The sequence below is a fragment of the Talaromyces stipitatus genome, genomic scaffold, assembly GCF_000003125.1.
Source record: "Talaromyces stipitatus ATCC 10500 scf_1105507295523 genomic scaffold, whole genome shotgun sequence".
NCBI lineage: Eukaryota > Fungi > Ascomycota > Eurotiomycetes > Eurotiales > Trichocomaceae > Talaromyces > Talaromyces stipitatus.
The window spans coordinates 5,454,759-5,476,017 of record NW_002990113.1 but is presented as its reverse complement, the minus strand read 5'-3'; the positions used below and the strand labels follow the sequence as shown (position 1 = coordinate 5,476,017).

At 45.6% G+C, this 21,259-nt stretch overlaps 9 protein-coding genes across 9 annotated transcripts, besides 1 other annotated feature; 6 read left to right on the top strand and 3 right to left on the bottom strand.

Moving 5' to 3' along the window:
* Positions 1 to 488: 488 nt before the first annotated feature.
* On the top strand, positions 489 to 1,367 carry TSTA_079670 (uncharacterized protein). The gene is made up of 2 exons (XM_002341958.1): positions 489 to 694; positions 778 to 1,367. The coding sequence occupies exons 1-2, from the start codon at positions 641 to 643 to the stop codon at positions 1,129 to 1,131; spliced, it is 408 nt and encodes a 135-aa protein (XP_002341999.1). The 5' UTR covers positions 489 to 640; the 3' UTR covers positions 1,132 to 1,367.
* A 198-nt stretch (positions 1,368 to 1,565) lies between these two features.
* Positions 1,566 to 2,620, top strand: TSTA_079660 (ferulic acid esterase (FaeA), putative; the record flags this gene model as incomplete). Its single annotated transcript, XM_002341957.1, has 2 exons — positions 1,566 to 2,049; positions 2,108 to 2,620. Exons 1-2 carry the CDS (start codon positions 1,666 to 1,668, stop codon positions 2,618 to 2,620), a joined length of 897 nt encoding a protein of 298 aa, XP_002341998.1. The 5' UTR covers positions 1,566 to 1,665.
* Positions 2,621 to 4,095: 1,475 nt separating this feature from the next.
* TSTA_079650 (uncharacterized protein) lies at positions 4,096 to 5,052 on the bottom strand. Its single transcript, XM_002341956.1, has 2 exons — positions 4,727 to 5,052; positions 4,096 to 4,699 (listed from the first exon to the last, which is right to left on the bottom strand). The coding sequence occupies exons 1-2, from the start codon at positions 5,027 to 5,029 to the stop codon at positions 4,460 to 4,462; spliced, it is 543 nt and encodes a 180-aa protein (XP_002341997.1). The 5' UTR covers positions 5,030 to 5,052; the 3' UTR covers positions 4,096 to 4,459.
* Positions 5,053 to 6,550: 1,498 nt separating this feature from the next.
* On the top strand, positions 6,551 to 7,331 carry TSTA_079640 (biphenyl-2,3-diol 1,2-dioxygenase, putative; the record flags this gene model as incomplete). The annotated part of the gene is made up of 2 exons (XM_002341955.1): positions 6,551 to 7,115; positions 7,153 to 7,331. 2 exons carry the CDS (start codon positions 6,551 to 6,553, stop codon positions 7,329 to 7,331), a joined length of 744 nt encoding a protein of 247 aa, XP_002341996.1.
* Positions 7,242 to 7,267: a microsatellite.
* A 268-nt stretch (positions 7,332 to 7,599) lies between the features above and the next one.
* TSTA_079630 (uncharacterized protein) lies at positions 7,600 to 8,514 on the top strand (the record flags this gene model as incomplete). The annotated part of the gene is made up of 4 exons (XM_002341954.1): positions 7,600 to 7,672; positions 7,731 to 7,803; positions 7,901 to 8,051; positions 8,455 to 8,514. 4 exons carry the CDS (start codon positions 7,600 to 7,602, stop codon positions 8,512 to 8,514), a joined length of 357 nt encoding a protein of 118 aa, XP_002341995.1.
* Positions 8,515 to 8,899: 385 nt separating this feature from the next.
* Positions 8,900 to 11,209, top strand: TSTA_079620 (phenol 2-monooxygenase, putative; the record flags this gene model as incomplete). Its single annotated transcript, XM_002341953.1, has 6 exons — positions 8,900 to 9,436; positions 9,498 to 9,659; positions 9,719 to 10,441; positions 10,534 to 10,708; positions 10,769 to 10,885; positions 10,949 to 11,209. 6 exons carry the CDS (start codon positions 8,900 to 8,902, stop codon positions 11,059 to 11,061), a joined length of 1,827 nt encoding a protein of 608 aa, XP_002341994.1. The 3' UTR covers positions 11,062 to 11,209.
* Positions 11,210 to 11,352: 143 nt separating this feature from the next.
* TSTA_079610 (uncharacterized protein) lies at positions 11,353 to 12,792 on the bottom strand (the record flags this gene model as incomplete). Its single annotated transcript, XM_002341952.1, has 6 exons — positions 11,353 to 11,683; positions 11,735 to 11,833; positions 11,920 to 12,062; positions 12,128 to 12,352; positions 12,431 to 12,535; positions 12,613 to 12,792. The coding sequence occupies 6 exons, from the start codon at positions 12,790 to 12,792 to the stop codon at positions 11,353 to 11,355; spliced, it is 1,083 nt and encodes a 360-aa protein (XP_002341993.1).
* A 3,082-nt stretch (positions 12,793 to 15,874) lies between these two features.
* Positions 15,875 to 17,230, top strand: TSTA_079600 (amino acid permease, putative; the record flags this gene model as incomplete). Its single annotated transcript, XM_002341951.1, has 2 exons — positions 15,875 to 16,367; positions 16,422 to 17,230. The coding sequence occupies 2 exons, from the start codon at positions 15,875 to 15,877 to the stop codon at positions 17,228 to 17,230; spliced, it is 1,302 nt and encodes a 433-aa protein (XP_002341992.1).
* Positions 17,231 to 17,535: 305 nt separating this feature from the next.
* TSTA_079590 (developmental regulator flbA, putative) lies at positions 17,536 to 19,484 on the bottom strand (the record flags this gene model as incomplete). Its single annotated transcript, XM_002341950.1, has 4 exons — positions 17,536 to 17,866; positions 17,920 to 18,107; positions 18,171 to 19,347; positions 19,413 to 19,484. The coding sequence occupies 4 exons, from the start codon at positions 19,482 to 19,484 to the stop codon at positions 17,732 to 17,734; spliced, it is 1,572 nt and encodes a 523-aa protein (XP_002341991.1). The 3' UTR covers positions 17,536 to 17,731.
* Between the last annotated feature and the right edge of the window lie 1,775 nt (positions 19,485 to 21,259).

Here is a 21,259-nt window from a genome sequence, read left to right as displayed (position 1 = left end):
TACCAACAGTTACTTTCATACAAAACTTTGGAGTTGAAATGACACACCTGCCTGTGTAATAACTGTCACGGCATTGGGCAATATGCATTATTGATGTCTGCTCCCAACCTCCAGCAGATATGCGGAGCCGGCGGGTCGGGTCCTTGTCAGTGAACTTCCTGAGGCTGAGCATAAAGCACCGCGTTCTAGTCTAAGTTACTCTGTAGTCTGCGCTATCTCAGTAGGTTTTAGCGCCACGCTAATTCGTTACGAAACAACTGGTCCAATCATCCTTTGCACAGCGGAAAATCTCATAGAGCAGAAGTTTGAGATGGCGTTCACGAATATAACAAAATCAAGCATATCAAAGAGGGCAAAAAAGGCCTTGACATTCAAATCGCCTACGACTTTTGCTCAGACGGCAGAAATCTTGGCCAAGATTCTGATTGGCTCAGTTTGTTAGCCTATATTTTAGTCTGTGGGTGGTAGCTGAGGTAGCTGAGGTAGCTAAGATAAAACTGTGTCGGCTGAGAAGTTTAAAATTTACTGATAACAAATGACACCCCCAGCTTACTTTATAGGTCGTTGTTCCTTGCAATAAAATGGAAGACCAGACTCTGTTTACTCGATCATTCCCAGCCTTTCGGTGTCACCTTGAAAAATGGCTGTATTTCCGTCCGCTGTAGATGGCTTCTTACCCTACGCATTGTTCGTGGTACGTTTATAATCAATCACCAGAGACTTTTCAAGATAAACATCAGGCACATTGATACTCATTTATTAAATCTTCTCAAATAGACAAGCACTATGGCTTTAGTCCACTCTGTCGTTACGTATATCCGTCCCATACCCGCGCTTACGGCATTCTCTGGTCCTTCGGCGCCACCCCCCAACGCGTTGACAGCACACATATACGGTGTTAAGAACATCTACACCGGTCTCATCCGACTATACGCCGCCTACAATATCCATAATCGCGAGCTCTACACCTTGGCCATTCTCACGTATGCCGGAGTCCTTTTTTTGTACGGAGGGGAGTTGTTTATCTGGCAGACGACAAGGATGAGGGAAGCCTTTTCCGCTCTATTCATTCCTACCACGATGCTATACTGGATGTTGATACAGAAGGGATGGTACCTCTTGGATAATTAAACATACTCAGGTATAGTTCATATGGCGCCAATTAGCTCTTGACTCATCGTGATGGTAATATGGATAAAAAACTGTGTGAGCTGGACAGAATGTTCTCTGTTTCTGAATATTAGGGTTAGTATGTAGCTACTGGTTACTTAGTGAAGCCTATGACGTTTGATGATTCAACGGTCACCCGAGTCAGCGCCTCCCACATGGATAGAGATTCCATGTTGATATTACCCGAATTCAACTTGCCTAGTACGGATCTAGATGGACTTCATAGTAGCAAATTGGCATTTTTTTATGTATATAGGGTTAGGGTTGATGATAATCATTACCCTCATGACGGTGGCCTGAGGCAGAAACAAGATCAAGAGATGGAAGACCAAAAGAGGAATAGCGCGGAGATACAATGACATCTTTTTCTTCTCTGCCTGAACTCGCTCCAATCCATACTCCGAATATATGTATAGGTTAAATCAAGTTGAACGCCCATGGAAGATGCCAATTTGATTAGTCGATACCCAGAAGAACATCGTCCCATGATCAACAATGTCTCATCTTTTCACGGACAGTATCAGACTCATCACCGCCAGCATTTCCGATGCGGTGGGTCTAATCTATTCCGGGATTATCAAGATCCTCGCAGGAGATGTCCTCAGCCCACGGCGACTGGCACGAATGCTCTTCGAGCTTGTGCTTGGGGGATTGTTACTTATAGCCCCAGCAATAACTGACGTGCAGTTTCTGTTAAGCAGCAATCGTACTCGCAGTTACTGGGTACATGCCCCCGATAACTTTCAAAGTGGGCAAACTTATCCCGCCGTGATCTTGTTTCACGGCTCAGGTCGACTGGGTTCTGATGCCGATGGATTGGCCATGGAGCTAGATCTTAGGTTGTCATTGCCTCTAGTCCAAACAGCCTACTCTGCAGACGTTAGTATTTCATATAAATGATCAACTAATTTCCAAGAAAACTTACACTATAAAACAGAAATATTTTATCTATCCCAATGGTGTGGGCGGAGCTTGGGCAGGACCGAGTTATGCAGAAGTTTCCGTGCCGGAAGACCTACAGTTTGTCAGTGACATGATTAATGATCTGAAGTCAAAATATAGCATTGACAGTAACCGTATCTATGCTGCGGGAATGTCCAATGGCGGTGGTTTTGTTGGCACCCTGGCATGCAGCGAACTCGGTTCCCGGTTTGCAGCATTTGCGTCTGTTGCTGGGTCCTTTTATACAGATGTCGATGGTAATGGCTGTTTGACATCACGATCACCTCTTCCTTTTTTGGAGATACATGGGGGAAGTGACAGGGGGGTCCACTACTCTGGTGGTATAGGATATGGCGGGCCATTGCCCTCAATCCCAGTATGGTATGCAGACACCCTTCCAAGTTACGGAAGTAACCGCTTTTATATTCTTCGACTAATCTGGGCCTATCTAAAGGTTGAACTATTGGGCAGAGAGAAACAAATGTACATCCAACTCAACGACCCATAGTCTTGATGGCAATGTGCACCACACATCGTGGACTTGTGGTGGGCAAAGTGGAATACTCCAACACTGGAAGGTCGATGCAAATGGTTAGTTACTATTTCATGTCGTAGATTATAACAGTATCACACGCTAATAAACAGATTACAGGGCATAGCTGGCCATCTAAATCCCGGAATATAAACATGTTAGTCGCCGCGATGGGACCGCAGCCCATCGAAGCGAATGACCTCATTATTGACTTCTTCGACCAATTTTCGCTGAATTAGCTGGCATTATTTGTTTCTGAGGAAGTTGAACATACCACGACCGGCCAGGACCAGGCCATACATTTGACACAACTGGTACCGGAATCACGTCGAAGTGTACATGGAGACGACAGATAAACTATCATGACTTCATCGGCATGATTGGTAGGCTATTTTTGCAGCCATGTTCTCTATGAAATTGTGTTCCGGTAGTCAAGCAATGCTCAGGCGTGCTTTTCCGTCTCAATGACATTTGTATCGGACGGAAAATCGAATGTGAGGTAATCGGCGGAGATGGTCAGTGATGAAATCTGTCACGCATCTCTCATAACTTGGACATTATCTTCACTTGGTTTCTGCTATGTTATCGCGTTCCCTTTTGCAACCGGCACTGTGCCGCGTGGAATATTGCGACTCTCACAGAACTTCCTTTTCAACCTCGAATGCTTCGATCGCAACAGGCATACCACAATATACAGAAATGTATTTCAAAGCTTTCCCGATTTCCATTTAACTGGGGGCCGTTCCTCAGGGCTCCTCATAAATGGGGAGCCAGTTCCTCTGGCTTGTCCAGAGGAGCAAAGACGGCTACGTTAGTCACTGTCTGTTAGGCCCCATGACAAACCCGGACGTGTCCATATCATACCCCATACCGACTAGGTTACGACATCTTGACAGTTTTCCGAGGAAGAATTAGGCAAATTACATTGCAGGGCCCCAATGAACGGGGTATGCTGAGCGTCATGATTTGAGTCCCTTCCAGTAGAAGATATAGGTGGGGATTGCCACAAGAAATACTAGGACTCCAAGTATAGTGCTTGCCCACTACAGATAGGACTTGCTCCTGATGTTCGAGTACATGGGCGTCGTATACATAGCGGATATTCCTACAAGGAAGTCCCGGACAAACCCGTTTCCGCCAGTTGCGGATGCAGAATACTCGGCTGGAAATTCAAGTGCTCTAGACACGATCGCCACGCACTATGACATACCTTTAGGGCTTCAGGGAACAATGATTTTAGTGCGTGCCCTCGAGCAGACAATCTACATTAACTAAAACAGCATATAGGTTGTGTTGAAAAGCTACTCGACGTCATCGAGGGCATCAACGAATATCTTGAAGATACTTGTCACCATTATTAGCCTAAAATGTAACCCGAAGAAGTCTTTCCGTCTGGGTTGTTCTCCTGGCCCAACGCTACTCCAGTTGACTTGAAAGATCGATGATACAAATAGACTGGTATTCAGCCAGTTTCTGGATACTGCAATGCCATGAACGCGGTAGCATGTGAAACCTAGTCATATGCTTAAGATCAATTCACAGATCACACTTTATACACCGACCCTCCAAGGTGTAAAAACTACATTTCATGAGATCACCGATCGTTTGATTGCCATATGAACGAGGTATAGTGTCTCAATAGTGGCTTTATACTTACCATACCTGGGTGAACTTCCTAAAGGATAGCGGAAATGGTTGATTATTGGGCAAGGGTTAGGGAAGGAAGTATGAGGTTTGTTTAAAGTTTCCGAGTTCCTCAGCCACGATTAATTATAATTCTCTTTTATTTCTTCCTGCATGAAATAACTTCTTGTCCTATTGTGACTGTTTCATCGCAACAAGATTTCTGTTCGGAAAGACTTTATCCTTCACTAGCCATCCGTTCCTCTCGATCGAGTCACCATATATCTCCATATGTTCATCTTCCAGATCAGCCACGAGCACATCTAATCTAGCATCAAGATGTATAAGCCGGCGTGCAAGCGGGTCTGCTAGTGGTGGGTAGTGCTCTAGGATTGCCTGCTCATCATGCTCCGTGGTTTCTCGCAAACCAACCTGAAGACTGCGTAACATCTCATAAACCTCGCCTAATGCAGCGACTTCATGTTTGTAGGACTCTAGAAGCTGGATGACGGCTTTGAGTGACTCGATTGATAACCCTTCGAATAGCCTGAGGCGACTGATACCCTGGCTCGCAAGTGCACACCCTAGCAGGCCTAACGGCCCCTTTTCTGTTTTGTAGCGTCCGTAGGAGTCTCCCGGCTTATTGATCATACCAGACACGGCCATGCCTGCTCCCAGGTAGAGTTGAGTCAATCTCTCTATATGATAAGGACCGTGGTTGTCGTGGACCTGGTATATTCCGAGCCATATTCGCCGCCACATATTCAAAATCTGTGTTTGGAGCTCTTTATATTGCCGTTGATTCGGTTCGGTGGACTCTCTCTTTAAGTCCATACTCTGTATCGATGAATTGCGAGAACTAGCATCGGATACGACAGTGCTTAATCTTGATTTTGATAACTTGAACATTTTTGTAACCGGGACGATGAAATAAATAGGCATTACTATCAGCTTCGAGGCATTGCCAATTCATCCAACTGGAGATATCTTCTATTTTATCCGATGGCAGTGGAAGTTTCCTTTTCAAAAAGAGCTATTCGAAGTGTTTCCACCAGTGCTGCTCATCTGTCCAGGCCTTTTTGAAGTGTATACTCTAGTGTGAGTCCACATTCGCGGCTGAGTGACAGATCACATATTGACTCTGACAGGTCAGTTTTTCTGTTCCGAACACCCGCTTTACTCATCATAATCGCCTCCCCAACAGTGGATTAGGAACAAACTATTTGTTATAATTCTTTACCACGAACTATATAATTGCATACATTACCACACAGCTGTTTATGCGTATTTGGTTGCGATTTTTAAAAGACGACTGGTAGAAATAGCCTGTAGGAATGGTTACCGGCAATTCGGGTGCTTACTTCCAGCATGAACGTACCCAGGAAAATATGCAAAGAATACAATTACATCTCCATGCGTTCGAGTCAATGGCCTAGGCCTAAAAATTGTCAAAATTGAGTCCGGCATAAGTAAGCGAGGGAACTATACAGGTAACAAAGTCAGAAGTCGACCCAAGTCTTTGGCTGACAAGAAGCGTAATCAACCACTCCTGGGTCAAGCTAGCATGTATTGTTCCTTCCTTGATCATTCAAGACCATAAAGTTGAGGGCATGAAGTTTGCGTGAAAAGATAGGTCATAACAGATAGACTAGTAATCTAGAATTTTAGCTAGTCGATGGCTTGCTCTATCTCTATAGTATCCTTTCCAACTTTCAGTCAGCTCTTTGTGACATACCTCGTTGACTATTGTTGGACATACACTAGTTCTTATATCCGCAACGATTGAACCATTTCTGATAATGTACTCTTCGGCAGACCTAACTCCTATTTTCAAGACAATTGTCGAATTGCGGTTTATTTGGATTCAAATCCTGGCCACAGTCTTCGTGGAACTAGTTAAGAGCAATGTATTGGCCAGAAAATACGACATAACGGCTGTCTGCCTGCGGGTGAAGTCGGGATAGTAATCAACGACGTTACACACTTGTCGTGATAAAATAATGCAGCGAGCATATCTCGGGTACGGATATACGGGAAGCCCTTAAAATAAGCATCTGGGATGCAAATCCTATGCATGCTGAGTAAATCCGGACACTTTTTGATGTAGTGCAACCCTGGGAAGATGCTGCGCGAAAACCTGGAAGATCAATGCATGATGCCGGAAACGTGCAAAGGTGCCTATAAAAGGGAGAACAAGTCGACTTTTGAGATTCTCATCTGTAGTAATGCTTGAAAATTTTTACAATCAGTAACATATTGGATCCTGCGATTTGTGATACGAACATGTCCTCTCACCCTAAGAGCCAGAAAAGGAGCCATCCATCGCCGGATAAATTAGCCCACGTTGTGTTTCGTACAAATCCAGAAATGTACCAGGCAATGGTTGATTTCTACCTGCAAATACTAAATGCAAACATCCGACATGAGGACCCTGGTAAAATAGCTTTTCTGTCCTTTGACGAAGAACATCACCGTCTCGCTATCCTAGCGGTACCCGGACTCCGCACACCTAGTCCAGACGATCCACCACGGGTGGGTTTGGATCATATCGCTTTTACCTACAAGAATTTAACCCAACTGGCTCAACTATATGTCGGTTTGCGCGATCATCTCAGTGCTCCGTTAAAGCCTGTCTGGAGCATCAATCATGGCCCCACAACTTCCCTGTACTATCGCGATCCTCAAGGAAACAAAGTCGAGATGCAAGTTGATAACTTTGACACAATGGATAAGGCGGATGCATATATGAAATCCAACGAGTTTGCGGAGAATCCATTGGGGGTAGAATTCGATCCGGACGAGTGGTCACGCAAAATATTGGCCAAGATGCAGCCCGATGGAAGCGAAGGTTTGAGCGCTGAAGATGTCAAGAAGTTGACAAACAGGCCGAACATTGGGCCAAGATCAGACATTCCACAAGAAGTCGTCTAGTGCTCTTTTTGAGCGGACAAAGTGTCCCTTCAATATGTTTATGAGGGTTAAGGCTAGGGCTAGGGCTAGTGATAAAGAACCTCAGGCATCAAATTACGTCATAGAAAAGGGCTGCGAAACCGGTGCGGGATGACATAATCCGGAGAAGAGCATTCCGAGATCGGCATCCAGCCAGCCAATGAGTCACGCGGAACTCGGATTAGCCGTCGATAGCCGTGAAACTCCGCCAACTGCGCAGAACTTTTCATCTTCAAGGTCCCTTGCTTCAAGTTGCTGGCATTCTTCAGGCAAAGACATTCAGTTGATTCAATTATTTGTTATCTGATCACCTTGTATTTTCACCGTTCCATCTCGAGTGTTCTACCGGCGTTGCTTGGGATATAGAAGTTCCTTTGTTCAATATGTACGCCGCCATCAAAGCTATCAATACAAAAATCCGCTCTAATAAGGCTCTTGACTATTTCTGTTCTACGCGTATGTCCCAAAAGACTCTAATCATGGCATTGAATTCTCCGTATTAACCCCAATCTAGATTTCTGGGGCCCTGCCTCCAATTTTGGCATACCGATTGCCGCTGTTGCGGATATCCAGAAGGACCCTGAAATGTGAGAAGCGACTACATCTGATATATGCCACCTCCTTTCATGCATTTCGCCCCGTCAATAGAACTGATAAAGCTGACAAGAGTTACTAGAATCTCAGGACGAATGACGGGCGCCTTCATGCTCACCTCGGCCTTGTTGATGAGATATTCCCTTGCAGTGAGGCCCAAGAACTATTTGTTATTCGCAATGCACACAGTCAATCTTGGTGCTCAGTCGATCCAGGCGATGCGATTCGTAAATTATTGGTAGTAAGTTTTCTCCCATCGATATCGATATTTTTGATAGCATTTGTCTGCTGACACAATGAACAGTCTACAAGATAGACCGACGAAAGCACTGGCGGAAATGTAGAATGATGCATTGCTGTCCGGTGCTGCGTTGAAAATGTTTTTTTGGCGATTAACAAAATTTTTGTGTCTGATTACCGCTCGATAAATGGTTCTTGTTTGGCATGGTCATGGCGTTCGAACAGGCGCATATGGTTATATTGCTTCTTTTTTTTTTTCTACGGCTGAACATCGTTCATTGCGTGAGTAGTCTGAGAGACTACGTATCTCGTTAATTCAAAGAAGGACAGAGCTCAGGCTCCTTGCAACAGAAATGATCTTAAAGAATGTATCTCGGCATCTCATGTACTTACATCTGCCGCAGCTTGCATTGTGGCACGGTCCCGGAAAATTTCAGACGCAAGACCGGAGGGACCGGCAATAATCTAACCCATAATAAACTCTTACCGTGAATATGACAGGACATTTCTAACCCCATCTGATATTTCACGTCGTGTAAGTTTTGTATTACACTGGACTTTCCCGAGGAACTTGTAGGACAGCAACCTGCATCTGCCGTCCTCTGTATGCCCTCGGCAATGCTCGCAAACGATGCATAGTCACATACCCAGTCCTGTACGGCTATTTAATCATTGTTTACTCATTAGAAGAACAAAGCATTTTTGTTTGGACTTACCGAATACCATTTTGATCATTTGAAGTGGGTCGCATATCTAGGTATCCCGGATTCAGGGTCTCTAGTCAGGATCTCCCCGCAATTTGATACAAGCCCGCCTAGATAGTCAGAGAAAACACCAAGTCTTGCAGCAATGACTATTCAAAGAACTTCCGTCATTGTATGTGGCGCCGGCTCAGCCGGTCTCTGTGCTGCCACATTCTTGGCCTGCGCTGGTATATCATCTCATCATATCAAGATCCTGGAGCGAAACGCGGGGCCTATGAAGATAGGACAAGCCGATGGAGTACAATGCCGTACAGTGGAGGTATTCGAGTCTTTTGGCCTCTCAGAAGAATTACTAAAAGATTCTTATCACGTCCTGGAGGTCTGCTTTTGGGCAGAAAAGGAAGATCCTACGGCAACTACCAAGCAGCTGGTGAGAACGAGGCGCACAGCCGACACTATGCCAGGACTTTCGCACCATCCGCACGTTATACTGAATCAAGCCAGTATAAACGGGATGCTTTTGAAGAAGATGTATGATGAAGCCGGTATGGCAGTAGAGTACGGGTGGCATGTAACCAATGTCACGGTTGACTTTGAGGGGGACCCAAACTTCCCTTGTGTAGTAACGGCGGCGAAGGGGATTGAAGGGATAGAGACTACCATGCGAGCCAAATATGTTCTGGTAAGTTCGAATCCCGGGGGAGCTTCACTATCTGTACATCTCCTCTAACCCTGTGTAATAGGGATGTGATGGGGCGCATAGCACCGTAAGACGCTCACTTGGGTATAAGATGATCGGCGACAGTACGGATTCTGTATGGGGAGTTATGGATGTCTATCCTCGCACAAATTTTCCGGACATCAGAAAGAAGGCAACATTACACACAAATGATGGAAACCTAATGGTATGTTATCACCTCTCACCAATTCCGGAACTTGTATTGTGAGTCTGATTGCACATTAGATTATTCCCCGAGAGGGAGACTCGCTTGTTCGATTTTACATTGAACTTCCAGGCGGCACGGAGGCCAAGAGTGTCAAGCTTGAGGATTTACATCAAACAACAAAAGAAATATTCTGGCCGTATACGATGGATATTGCAGAAACAATGTGGTGGTCCGCTTATTCCATTGGTCAACGTCTGGTCGACCATTTCCACAAAGATCACCGAATATTCCTAACTGGAGATGCATGCCATACACACAGTCCCAAAGCTGGTCAAGGAATGAATGTCAGTCTTCAGGATGGTTACAATCTTGGGTGGAAGCTGGCCGCAGTACTAAAAGGTCAAGCGCCGAGCTCCATACTAGAGACGTATTGTCTGGAGCGGGAAAAGGTTGCTGCTGACCTAATTGAGTTTGATAGGTTCTTTGCTAGCATCTTCTCTTCCAAGAAAACCGGACACAATCCGGAAAACTTTCCAGGGCACTTCATCAAAGCTGGCAGATACACAGCTGGCTTGACTGCCAAATACGATGATTCTGTGTTTACATCTACAGCCAGGAGTCAACCAGAACTGGCTCGTGGACTGACCGTGGGAATGAGATTCCGGAGCTCTCAGGTTGTGCGTTTTTGTGATGCGCGAGCTATGCAATTGGTTCGCTCGTTTCCAGCTGACGGAAGATGGCGCATCGTTATCTTCGCTGGAGATATCTCGACCCCTGCCTGTTTGGAGAGATTAAACAAAGTAAGATATGCTTACTTCCCACATTATGTCGCCTCTTCTGCTCTCTTGGGTACCCATCAATATTGAAGTCAATAGAACTAACCTTGCATTAGCTGGCTGCTTTTCTGTCCTATGAACAAGGGCCCGTTTCAAGATTCACACCATCGACAGCTGACCGTGATAGCGTCATTGAGCCTATACTGGTGCTTCATGGCGAATCAAGCCAAATCGAGCAGCAGCAAATACCAGAATATTTTACACCGGTAAATAAAAAGTGGCGTATGAGAGGTATATTGTCTCCAAAACTACCAGGACCTTAATTTTTGCTCTAATACTTGCAACGAACAGACCTTTTTAAAACTTTTGTAGACTGCAAGAGTTATAATTCCGGTCATGGCCATGCGTACGAAACTTACCAAATCGACAAGAGAGAAGGCGCAATTGTAATTGTGCGTCCAGACCACTGTATGAATTTCCCTTATCTGCTGTCGGTCTCAATACTGGAAGGAAATTGCTAACCCGCTGTAGATATTTCTCTTATCACTAGTCTCACAGACTATCAGACCATAGACAGCTTTTTCGAAGGATTTTCCCTCAGTCCTACACAGGAGGCAGAAGGGTTGCTGCATAGAGCTGCATAGAGCTGCACAAGTTGTCTTCTCTCGCTTCGCTTGAGAAACAGAGGGGCGATTTAAGATCAAGTACTCTGTATAATCTAAAATGTGTACAGGCTTTGGGAGTGCTCCAGCCCATTAGATATTGCGTAACCTGTATGCTGCATAGGTATGTCAGATGTTCAAAAATTGATTTCTTGACACACTTATCTTTATGGTAGGGGGGGAATAGAAGCGTATCAATCCGATCTTGAATCTCATTATAGCGGTGTGGCTTAACACGCGAAGAAGGATATCCGTTTTAGAAATTAGTGAACCCTAAGGTCTATTGCATTCTCTCTCCTCAACCTTGAGCTCTACAGTCTGCGATACAAGCACATTCTGGTGAATGCCATTCCTGACAAGCCCTTCCATACTCTCCGTTTCACCATCCACACTTCCATGGATAGAAGTATGTGTGCCTAACATGTTCTGCTCGGCCGTCTCACGCGGGTAATGATTGGCTAGCGACGAGATTGTGTATTTATCTCCGGCTCGAAGACCGTGGTTTTCGGTCATTGCGAACGCATTAACATTCGGCTGCAATTCGTGAGCAAGGCGTCCAAGAGATGGGATTGATGTTGCGATTATGCTTATATTCATCACAGCTCTGATTATTGAGTTAGTTTCAATCAGCAACATCAGGGTGTGCATATCTTACTGATCCCAAATGCTTGCATTCATTTGCGTCCAAGTTTTATCCGCGGACTTTATGAGAATGATATAGGAGTGTATTTGGAATGCCACTGCGATGACGACGCTGTTATTACAAGCCAGTTAGTTTCACACCGTTTGTATGCTTTCATTGCGCAGGGAATAGGATTGAAAAAGGGGAACACGACGTACACGAGACGAATCGCGAGCAGGGTGATGATTCGTAACTTTTTTGTCACCGACACTTGTACAGTCCACAAAACACCACAGGACAAAAGGACCAAACCGACGTCAGTGACGATGTTGACGGCGCCGATTGCTCGAAACATGGTATCCTGTGACAAAGTTGCGCTCTCGGTCAGGTCTTATGGTCTAGACATTATCGGAAAGGATATCTCACCTGTGAATCACATTTCCCATCCACAAAACTCCACGGATGAGGTGAGGAACATCGTGCTGCAAGTGCGACTATCGATGCAACGGCCCATACAATGACTGCACCAATCAAACCCCAATTGACCCAGCGCGTAATTCCTCTGTTCATAAGGCTCTTAAAAAGCAGACCGATGGAAAGTTTGCTGAGTGCAACCGAAACTATCAAAAGGATCTGAGCGACGTATATGTACTATTGATGTGCATTGTCTGTTAGCCTCTCGGCTAGCATGCCACAGATCCATTGAAGACCGCAGGTTGTCTGCTTTACCTTTTCGAAAAGACCCGAGTCATGGCTAGACACAATATCTTGCCGTTTCCCGAGACCATGACTGATTGCCAGCTGCACAAACACGCTTTGCAATATTGCAATAATCTAACAATTTGTTACGTCAGTGATTAGCTGGAGCTTCTTACAACTGTCTTCGAATATCCGACTCGTTGTCAACTCACTGTGCTAATTCCGAGTAGATAATCATCTATCTGCACCATTTTCCCAATGTAATACCTGGCCGACAACCGTGTAGCTACGACGAAAACGCTCAGAGCCAGGAGAGTGTACAGGGAGACAGCGGTATAGCCACCATGGTCGTCATCTGTAATCGGAAAAATCGGTGGCAGTGTACCTGCCATGTTGTATTGCTTTTTATTTTGACGTCTCTCTAATTTTCCACAAACATGGGTACCGCTGTGTCGTGAACAATTCTCCGAAATCTTGATTCCCCAAACGGCAGGCCTGAGAAAGCTTTGACTTTTCCTATGGACACGCAAAGACCATCGCGGGGTAAGAATAAGCAATATGAAAGCTTTGACAATTCAGGGGTCAGCAGAAGCTTCGCGCGAGGTCGACTTCTGATCCTCTCAGTCATGGACTTCAGCTGGTGATTGGAGAGCGACAGTAGGCGGGTGATCCGCTCAATTCAGGCTATTTGAGCTGGATGTATGAGACGGAAGATCTCGTCGAGTAACGAGTCGTAACAGGTATCTAACTCACTATTAAGTAAGGCGGGAATAGTGGTAGAAGAAAGAGATCACGGTGATTGACGGTTTTCCTAGAATATTCGGAACCTACGGCAGGGCTTATGCTTGAGTCGATTCAATGGAAAGGAGGAAAATGCTTGGTCAAGCCACCAATAGTCTAAAAGATTAAAGCTGATTCACACTGCAAGAATACCAAACTTAATGCATTTGCCATTTACGAAGCCTCGTTGCAAGTATCCAATCAAGTAATCTGTCACGCTCCGTTTGAGGCTCGCATACGAGATTGGATGGCGCTGCTTGTCTCGTATCATCGCCCTCCGAGGTCCGCGCGCATCGGGGAAAATCCTGCGGCTTTCACATGGGCGCCCATAACTCCTAAAGGGGTGTACGTACTTGGTGGCTGAAAGGTGGGTCGTGATCGTGTGCTATTCGAGTTATGGTCGCAGATAACAGGGCATAGAAAGTGGGGAGAATCTTTAGAGCTGTCACTCCAGGCGGATTTTGGATCGTAAGTAGACAGGTCTATGCGAATCGTGGGCTTACAACTTACGGGGTATGTTTTTTGGTCCCATGCAGTCGCGATATCGACCTAGAGTTACGTTTATCAGTGGCTGATGCAAGTCATCATCCATGTTATGTTGTTAGCGGCCGGCTGTTCCTAACACTGTTCTGTCACTTCGTGCTGTCTAGCTCCCATAGTCAGTTTACTGGAGAATGGAGCATCGTATGATGCTCACTAGCGCATTCACTGGATAAGCATTGTGATTTATTTGGCCTATTCCGGCTCCCTGCTGTAGTTAACCCATAAGCAGAATGTCATATCAAAGAGTACCAAGTAGGATATCGGATACAGGCCGAGTCTCCATATACAGCGTTACAATCAGTGCTTTACGATTTATGACTGTCTGTAACCAATTAGCAGATCTTTCAAGCGACAAACCGTTCTTGCTCTCGGAAAGGTTTAGAGATACGGCACTCTGGGGGCTGTGCTTTCTTTCCAAGGTTCTCGGGATCCATGATCGATAAATTAACATATATTATATACATGTTCCCAGGATCCCAAGGAGAAAGCCACTTCTGATATTGTTTTCTTTTGGCTTCCCACGACCGATATTGCATGCTCGGAGATTTGCTCTAATACTCAGCAGCACTGACCCTGAACGTTTATGTCGCATACAATATATATTAATCGACTAGGTATTTTGTATCCCTGGCTTGCTAGGAGAGACAATGGGATTCTGGCCCGATAAATCGTGGCACCACTGACCGACTTCTCAATTGGTGAAACACGCGTAGTTAGTCAGCGTCTACGGAATAAGTTTTTTCTGAATTCCCACGCGGAAAAGTGAATTAAATAAACATGGGGGAGAAGTCTTCTAGATTACTCCGCCTGGCGTTCTGAATCCGTGGTATACGAAGACGCCTCGGACGCTATCGTAATCATATTTTCTCGACGAAACCTTCTGCGAGCAAATGTCGCATCGTGATTAATCTCCTTCCTATTCCGGCTATGTGATAGATATCTCCTCCTTGTGGCGTGGTGCACTTTCGAAGAAAGTCGACGAGCGACGTAGCTTTTGAGAACTAACATGATTTGACTTGAAGAACATGGGAGTCACAATGATCTCCAACACTAAAATACGTACATGCATGAAGTGATAAGAGAGTCTATCAGCCGAAACTCGAATAATCGGCAATTGGATTTCGGTCTGGAAAAAGGAAGCTAGAAAATCAATCAATCATGTGTAAGTATACGTGGACCCCATCAGGAAACAGATAGATAATAATACCAGACTCTAGCTCGCTACACGCTTTGATTCGTCTGATCTGTGATCACTAAATGTCCAGTCTCCTGTGGCCCACAATTTCGAATACACTTATATCCCTGCCAGACGCCATGGTGTCTTTTCTTATCTTCCCGGTGATTCGGCGGCGATTGTGCCTGCGCTTTGGTCTTGCGTTCTCTTTCGCCATGTGCATCTTCTGTAGCACAATCAGTAATAATTACAAGAATTGAATGGCGTGGTTTTTGCCTCCTTCGTAGTGCCTTTCGATATAGTCTATCAACAACGTCCGTACAAATTCCTCTTTCGACTTCTTTCGAAGAACCGATCTGCAACGTTGCGACCAATTATTCCACAGTACCGTATACCACGAGCACTCGCTTGACTCAACGAGATTTTCGGAACTTCTATACGTGGTGGGAATGAATAACCCCAAAAGACCACCATGTTGAATTGGATTGCCATTGTTGAATAAACGACGTTCTTTACTCACGGCATACCGATCAAGATAGAGATATCCATCCACCGTGTATAACTTCACGCGCCATACAAAGAACATAAAGATGGATAGAAGGGATGATATCGAACTAGGTCCTTTCGATATAAAAAGAAATATCACGATCGAGGAGGGGTCTTCAACGCGACCACCAACTTCACGAAAGGATGTCGGGCCATCGTATGGGCATTCTACAGGATCGAGTGGGAGACGAAGTCTTGATGTGAGTACCTTTTTTTCCGCTAGTCGCATGAGCGACGGTCTTAGATAATCTAAAGAACATCACTGATAAGATGTGTAGCGAAAATTCGATTCGCTCTCCATCCTAGCCCTTTCCGTAACGTTGCTCGCATCATGGGAAAGTCTTGCAAGTACGTTCGCTACATCCTTGCTGAACGGGGGTCCATCCGCGTTGGTTTGGGGACTTCTGTTATCTCTGAGTGGAACATTAGCGATGGCTCTCTCGCTGGCCGAGATGGCATCAATCTGCCCCATTGCGGGTGCCCAGTATCACTGGACTGCACTGTTTGCGCCAGCTAAAATTCGATCTTTCATCACCTGGATGCAAGGCTGGGCTACAATCTTTGCATGGCAGTCATCAACAACTAGTATTTTCCTGCTTGTGTCAAAACAGGTCCAGGGCTTGATCATTCTCAACTATCCGGACTACGATGCGACTCAATGGCAGTCTACCTTGCTTATGTGGGCCTTCACAGCTTTCTCTTTTGCAGTAAATGTCTGGGGTATCCAGCTTCTGCCCCTTCTCCAGTTGTTTGGAGGAATCTTTCACGTGGTACTCTTCATCGTCCTTTCGGTACCATTGATCCTGCTAGCACCGAGAAGCACACCGGACTTTGTATTCAAAACAGTCATGAGTAATGGTGGATGGGAAAACAGTGGCATCTCTTGGTGCATTGGCATGCTGACTGTGACATACTGTTTCCTCGGTGAGCAATCTCTGATCATCTGACTTGGCCCAATATTCTAATGTCTTCCTGCAGGTTTCGATGGTGCCGTTCATATGAGTGAAGAGGTCCGCAACCCTGCGAGGGTTGTGCCACGGATTATCATACAGTCCATGCTTATCAACGGTGTGCTAGCTTTCGGTTTCGTCCTCATTCTACTCTTTTTTATCGGTGATGTGAAAGCCGCATTGGACTCTGCATCTGGCTTCCCCAGTATCGCCGTGTTTTACCAGGCCACAAAGTCGGCAAAAGCCGCGACAGCCATGCAATGCGGCATCACAGCCATTGGTTTGATGTCAAGTATTGGCGTCGTTGCTTCGGTATCGCGATTGACATGGGCCTTTGCTCGTGACGGAGGACTACCTTTTTCCAAGTTCTTTGCTCATATCGACAGCCGTTTTCATGTCCCATTCCGCTCCATCGGACTTGTCTGCATGGTTGTCGTGCTCCTCTCCTTGATTAACATCGGTTCCACCACAGCTCTCAACGCAATACTTGCGCTCACCACCTGCTCTCTGTATACCTCATATCTGATTCCCATCGTTTTGCTCGTTATTCGACGGTTTGACAAGACTGGGACTCCGATTCAATGGGGTCCGTGGACAATGGGTCCACGAATTGGTTTGATGGTAAATATTTACGCCATCGTATTCGGTACATTTATTATCATCTTTTCTCCCTTTCCGACAATACTCCCAGTCACGGCTGAAAACATGAATTATTCTGGTCCAGTATATGGTTTCATGGCCATTCTTTTGCTCATTGACTGGTTTGTCAGAGGCAAGGAAAGGTTTCAAGGACCGCTGAAGGAGCAAATGCAAAAGGCAGCTAATTATAATTCATGATTCATTTAATGCTTTGTGGATCATTTCTATTTGGGGTTTCTTCGTTTGGGAGGTAGTCTAGACTTTTTGAACAGGAAGTGCGTCGATACTAAATGCTGTATGTAATGATAAGTTAGAAAATACAAGAATCATTTCCAGTGCACTGCTTCTTTTACCTGAGCAGTCCAGGATACAGAAAATTGTATAAATATCCAAAGTCTTCTCATTAATTAGTCTAATATGCAAATATGTCTCTATCTGTACAAAGAACACGCAAAAAAAACCGCCCACAGTAAGCTCAAGCCATCGGCAATATCTATAAAAACAAGAATATGAACTCAAATCAAAAAAAAGAACCACCATGCAACAGATAATTCTCTTGAGAAGAGAGGGAATCAAAAAATTAACCCATCATGCTTATATCATGCGTCAAAAAGTCATAGCAAACAATCGCAAACTCGCTAGAAGAGAAAAGAACAAATACAATTGCGTTAGATGGATAGCAGGACCTGTGCATATATGCTACCGGTCTGCTGACTTCATTGGTGTACTGACTGGAGACGCAGGACGGCTTGGGTTTCCAGCAACAGATTCAAAGTCATGCTCCTGAAGAATAACTGCATATCTGGGTTGACGGCAGAACTTGGGAACGGAGTCCTGTGGAATAACGATTAGCTCACGAAGTATAGGCCAGAGCTATACACACTTACACTAGCCATGAGCTTGAAAATGGATGTCTGCGCAAGTTGACAATGATTGACGACTTCTTCCAGATTACGAGCTACCGTCTGCTCGTCTCCGCAGAGCCGGGTCATTTCTGCAGACAACCGATTCCGGAGGGCGTGATCAATGTTTAATTCACAAGGGGATCCCGGGGCAAGAAAAGAGTTGTACAGGCCTATAGATGTAATTTATTTAGCGTTGCTCTCAATGTATACTCCAAGTGAGAATTGGGACTTACCAAATGCACCAGCAATATAATCCTGCACCTTATGGTAATCTTTCAGTTCACCTGACGTCTTGGATTGCTTGTAGTTGTCAAGATATTCCGTCACATCAAGATAAAAAGCCAGGTTCTCCTCGCAGAAAGACGCTGCAAGAAATTCACGGAATAGAAGACGTAGTGATGGATCATTCAGTATATACGTCAAACGTGCCTTATTTGAAACATCACCACTAGCAGTAGGTCCGGTGGCTGAATTGGATGAAACTGAGGATCCATCATTCGCCTTGCTCTCCCTCTTTCTGTTTATGCTCTCATCTGATAGCCTATCAGATACAGCCCAACCGCAAACTTTCATGGCGCGCGGCGTAAGCGTATAGATGGCTTGCCGTGTGGGTTGAAAGCTGAGTGCACTCGCACCGTTTTCTTCAATATATGATTTGTCCTCGACGATGCTAACGATCAAACCGTGTTCAATGAATTGCTCACAAACCTGATACGTTTCGCGTTCGTCGATAGTAGTGCAGCAGTCCATAAGCCAATTGATGGCTGACTTGCCAGAAAAGGCATATTGGTACTTCTTACCACTCACCCGCATATCCTGTATACCTTCAACGCCCACCAGACCATTCGGGTAATCGGTACGATCATCCCAGGCTGGCAAGCCATTGCTTGCACCGGGAGCCTGGGCGCCAGCAAAACGACGAAATATGACTTCGATAGTCGCCCGGTCGACCAACAGCTTATCTGTTGTTAAGTGGCGTTCAAGAATAAGGAGTGTCATCTTGTTCCGCGGAGATTGCAGCACTCTCATCACATGTGGCGCTGCAATACCGTTTCGGTTGCAGAAACGGTGCAGCACAGCAATTCCCTTTGCCGTCAGTGTGCAGACAGTACTTTTGCTGAGACTCGTAAAAGTGGCGTTTAGAGGTTCCAGGAACCGTGCATGTATGAAGTCCTTGAATATGGATTTTGCCATCTCCTTTGCCATTGTGAACGTGGTCGTGGACGTCGTCGTGATGATGCGACTGGGGTCTTGAGGATCGGGCATGCGGGCAGATTGCGTAAATCGCAGAGAGCTGAGATTGTTCAGGGCTTCTTCCACGGTGAAGGTAAAGTCAATCTTGGAGAAGCGCACTCGACGCGGACCAAGCTCAAGGCTGACCATGAGAGTTGAGAAAAGGTCCTTGAAGTCCTGAGGAGTTTAAACATGTTAGCATTGTCTCGTTCTCAGTCGCATTTCCTCAATTGAAAATATACTCTAGTGAATGGCCGATCTTCATCTGTCGTGCGCAACATTCGCGACGTGGGCTTCCTTGCTGAATCCGACATTTTGGGCGGATTGTCAATTGGAGCCACCATGTGTATGTGAAGTGAGTCCGATACCACCCAAGAGTAATGCAACTTCTTCCTGGTCGACTGCAGTTCGAACAGCCCGATTGCAGGCAGAGATCAAGGACAAACGCTGCAATTGTCGGTCACGGTAGATCGCTTCAATCAGAACCTGTAGGTGGTAAGAGCTTGCGTGACACCAAAGTACGTATTGCTGTGTAAGTATCCACCAGGCGAAATACAGCAAAGTAGCCCCCAACGAGTTCAGTCAGCGAAGAATAAGGCCGGGACGTGAGAAGAATAAATTGCGAGAAGCGAAGAATGTCCGATTAGAACGTATCTAGGTATTAAGCTAGAATCCCGAACACCAAAGGCAGGAAGGAGGAAAATGGAAAAAAGCAACGAGCAAACCCCATGGCTGAACGATCTTCAAAAGCAAGTGCACACGAGGCTGCAGGAGGCGCACACATTCCCCAATGTAATAGAAAGTGGAGAGATAGGAGGAAGATCTCACTAAGATGTAAGTCATGGAGGGAGAGAGTTAGAAGCCAACGGAAATCCGGCAATGGAGACGAATCAGTGGCCGCGCAGAATTGGATCCAGCAGGATTTGGGGGTGTGTTTGAGAAGTGAATCACCACGTGGGAAAAGACGAAGTAAACCGAATAGAGAAAAAGATGCAATCCCGAGCGGAGCATGGGGATTGTGCAGCGATTCGACTGGATACACACAGCAGACTCTTGGCTGTAGCGGTATCTTCGTTAGTCGGCCAGCCGAATTGAGACATTCCCCTACCCAATGCAGAATGCCTAGCAGTTTAGTGTCGCTATTAGCGTGCCTGATTGCAAAGTTTGTTTGCCACGAGTTTCACAAGCAATTCCGTGGTCGCACATGTCAACGGAGAGGCATACACAAAAACGTGGCGGTATGCGATGGCGTTGACTCCGGTGAGTCGTCAGGTGAGACTGCATGAAAACAAAAAGAGCCTCTCTTGTATACACATACGGAGAATGTATTCCCGGAGAAATTGGCTTGCGCTTTACTCACGGAAATATACTAGCTCTCTGACTCGAAAGAGGGGTCTGTGTGGAACCGAGTCATGCCAATCGACGAATCCCGGACACATGCTCAATGACATTAGCTGCTTGATAAGCCGTGCAGGTCGATAACTTAACTTACGCAGTCCATATATTCAGCATTGCTCCAGATCCCTGACAAGGGTGACACTCGGCACGGCCTGCGTGCAGCCTAAAGGAGGAAATTCTCCGTTGCGTGTCAAGAATACGAGTTACGTACTTGAATCTGATACACTCGGTACTTGAATCCAGATCTTTAACTTAGAGTTCGGCACTGTGCAAAACAGATAACCACGTGGAATGGAGCTGCGGGGCCTTTTCGTCCGATTGGATTTGTTAAAGCTTTGAGATGTTTCCTATCTCAGACTCGGCTTTCCCGCGAGAATTCCTGTGACAGCGCCGAGGACTGTGCACAACTTCAATTAAATTCATGCTCAAAAAGAAGCAGAATATTATCTTCTAATGCTATTCAGAGGTTGGGAGCTAGATATATACCAAGTCTTTTTGTTTATTAGGTATGTATTCAATTGTATGAGATCCGGTTTCGGGATATAACCCCTTTGAATGTATCACCATCCACCATCACATGAAATCAATCCAGTCATGGTTGATACTTCAGCTACTACCAGAGCTCTATCGTCTTCGCTTAGGTTTGACACGGCCCTGTCTCGGCTAGATTGCCTTATCTAACGCAACTCAC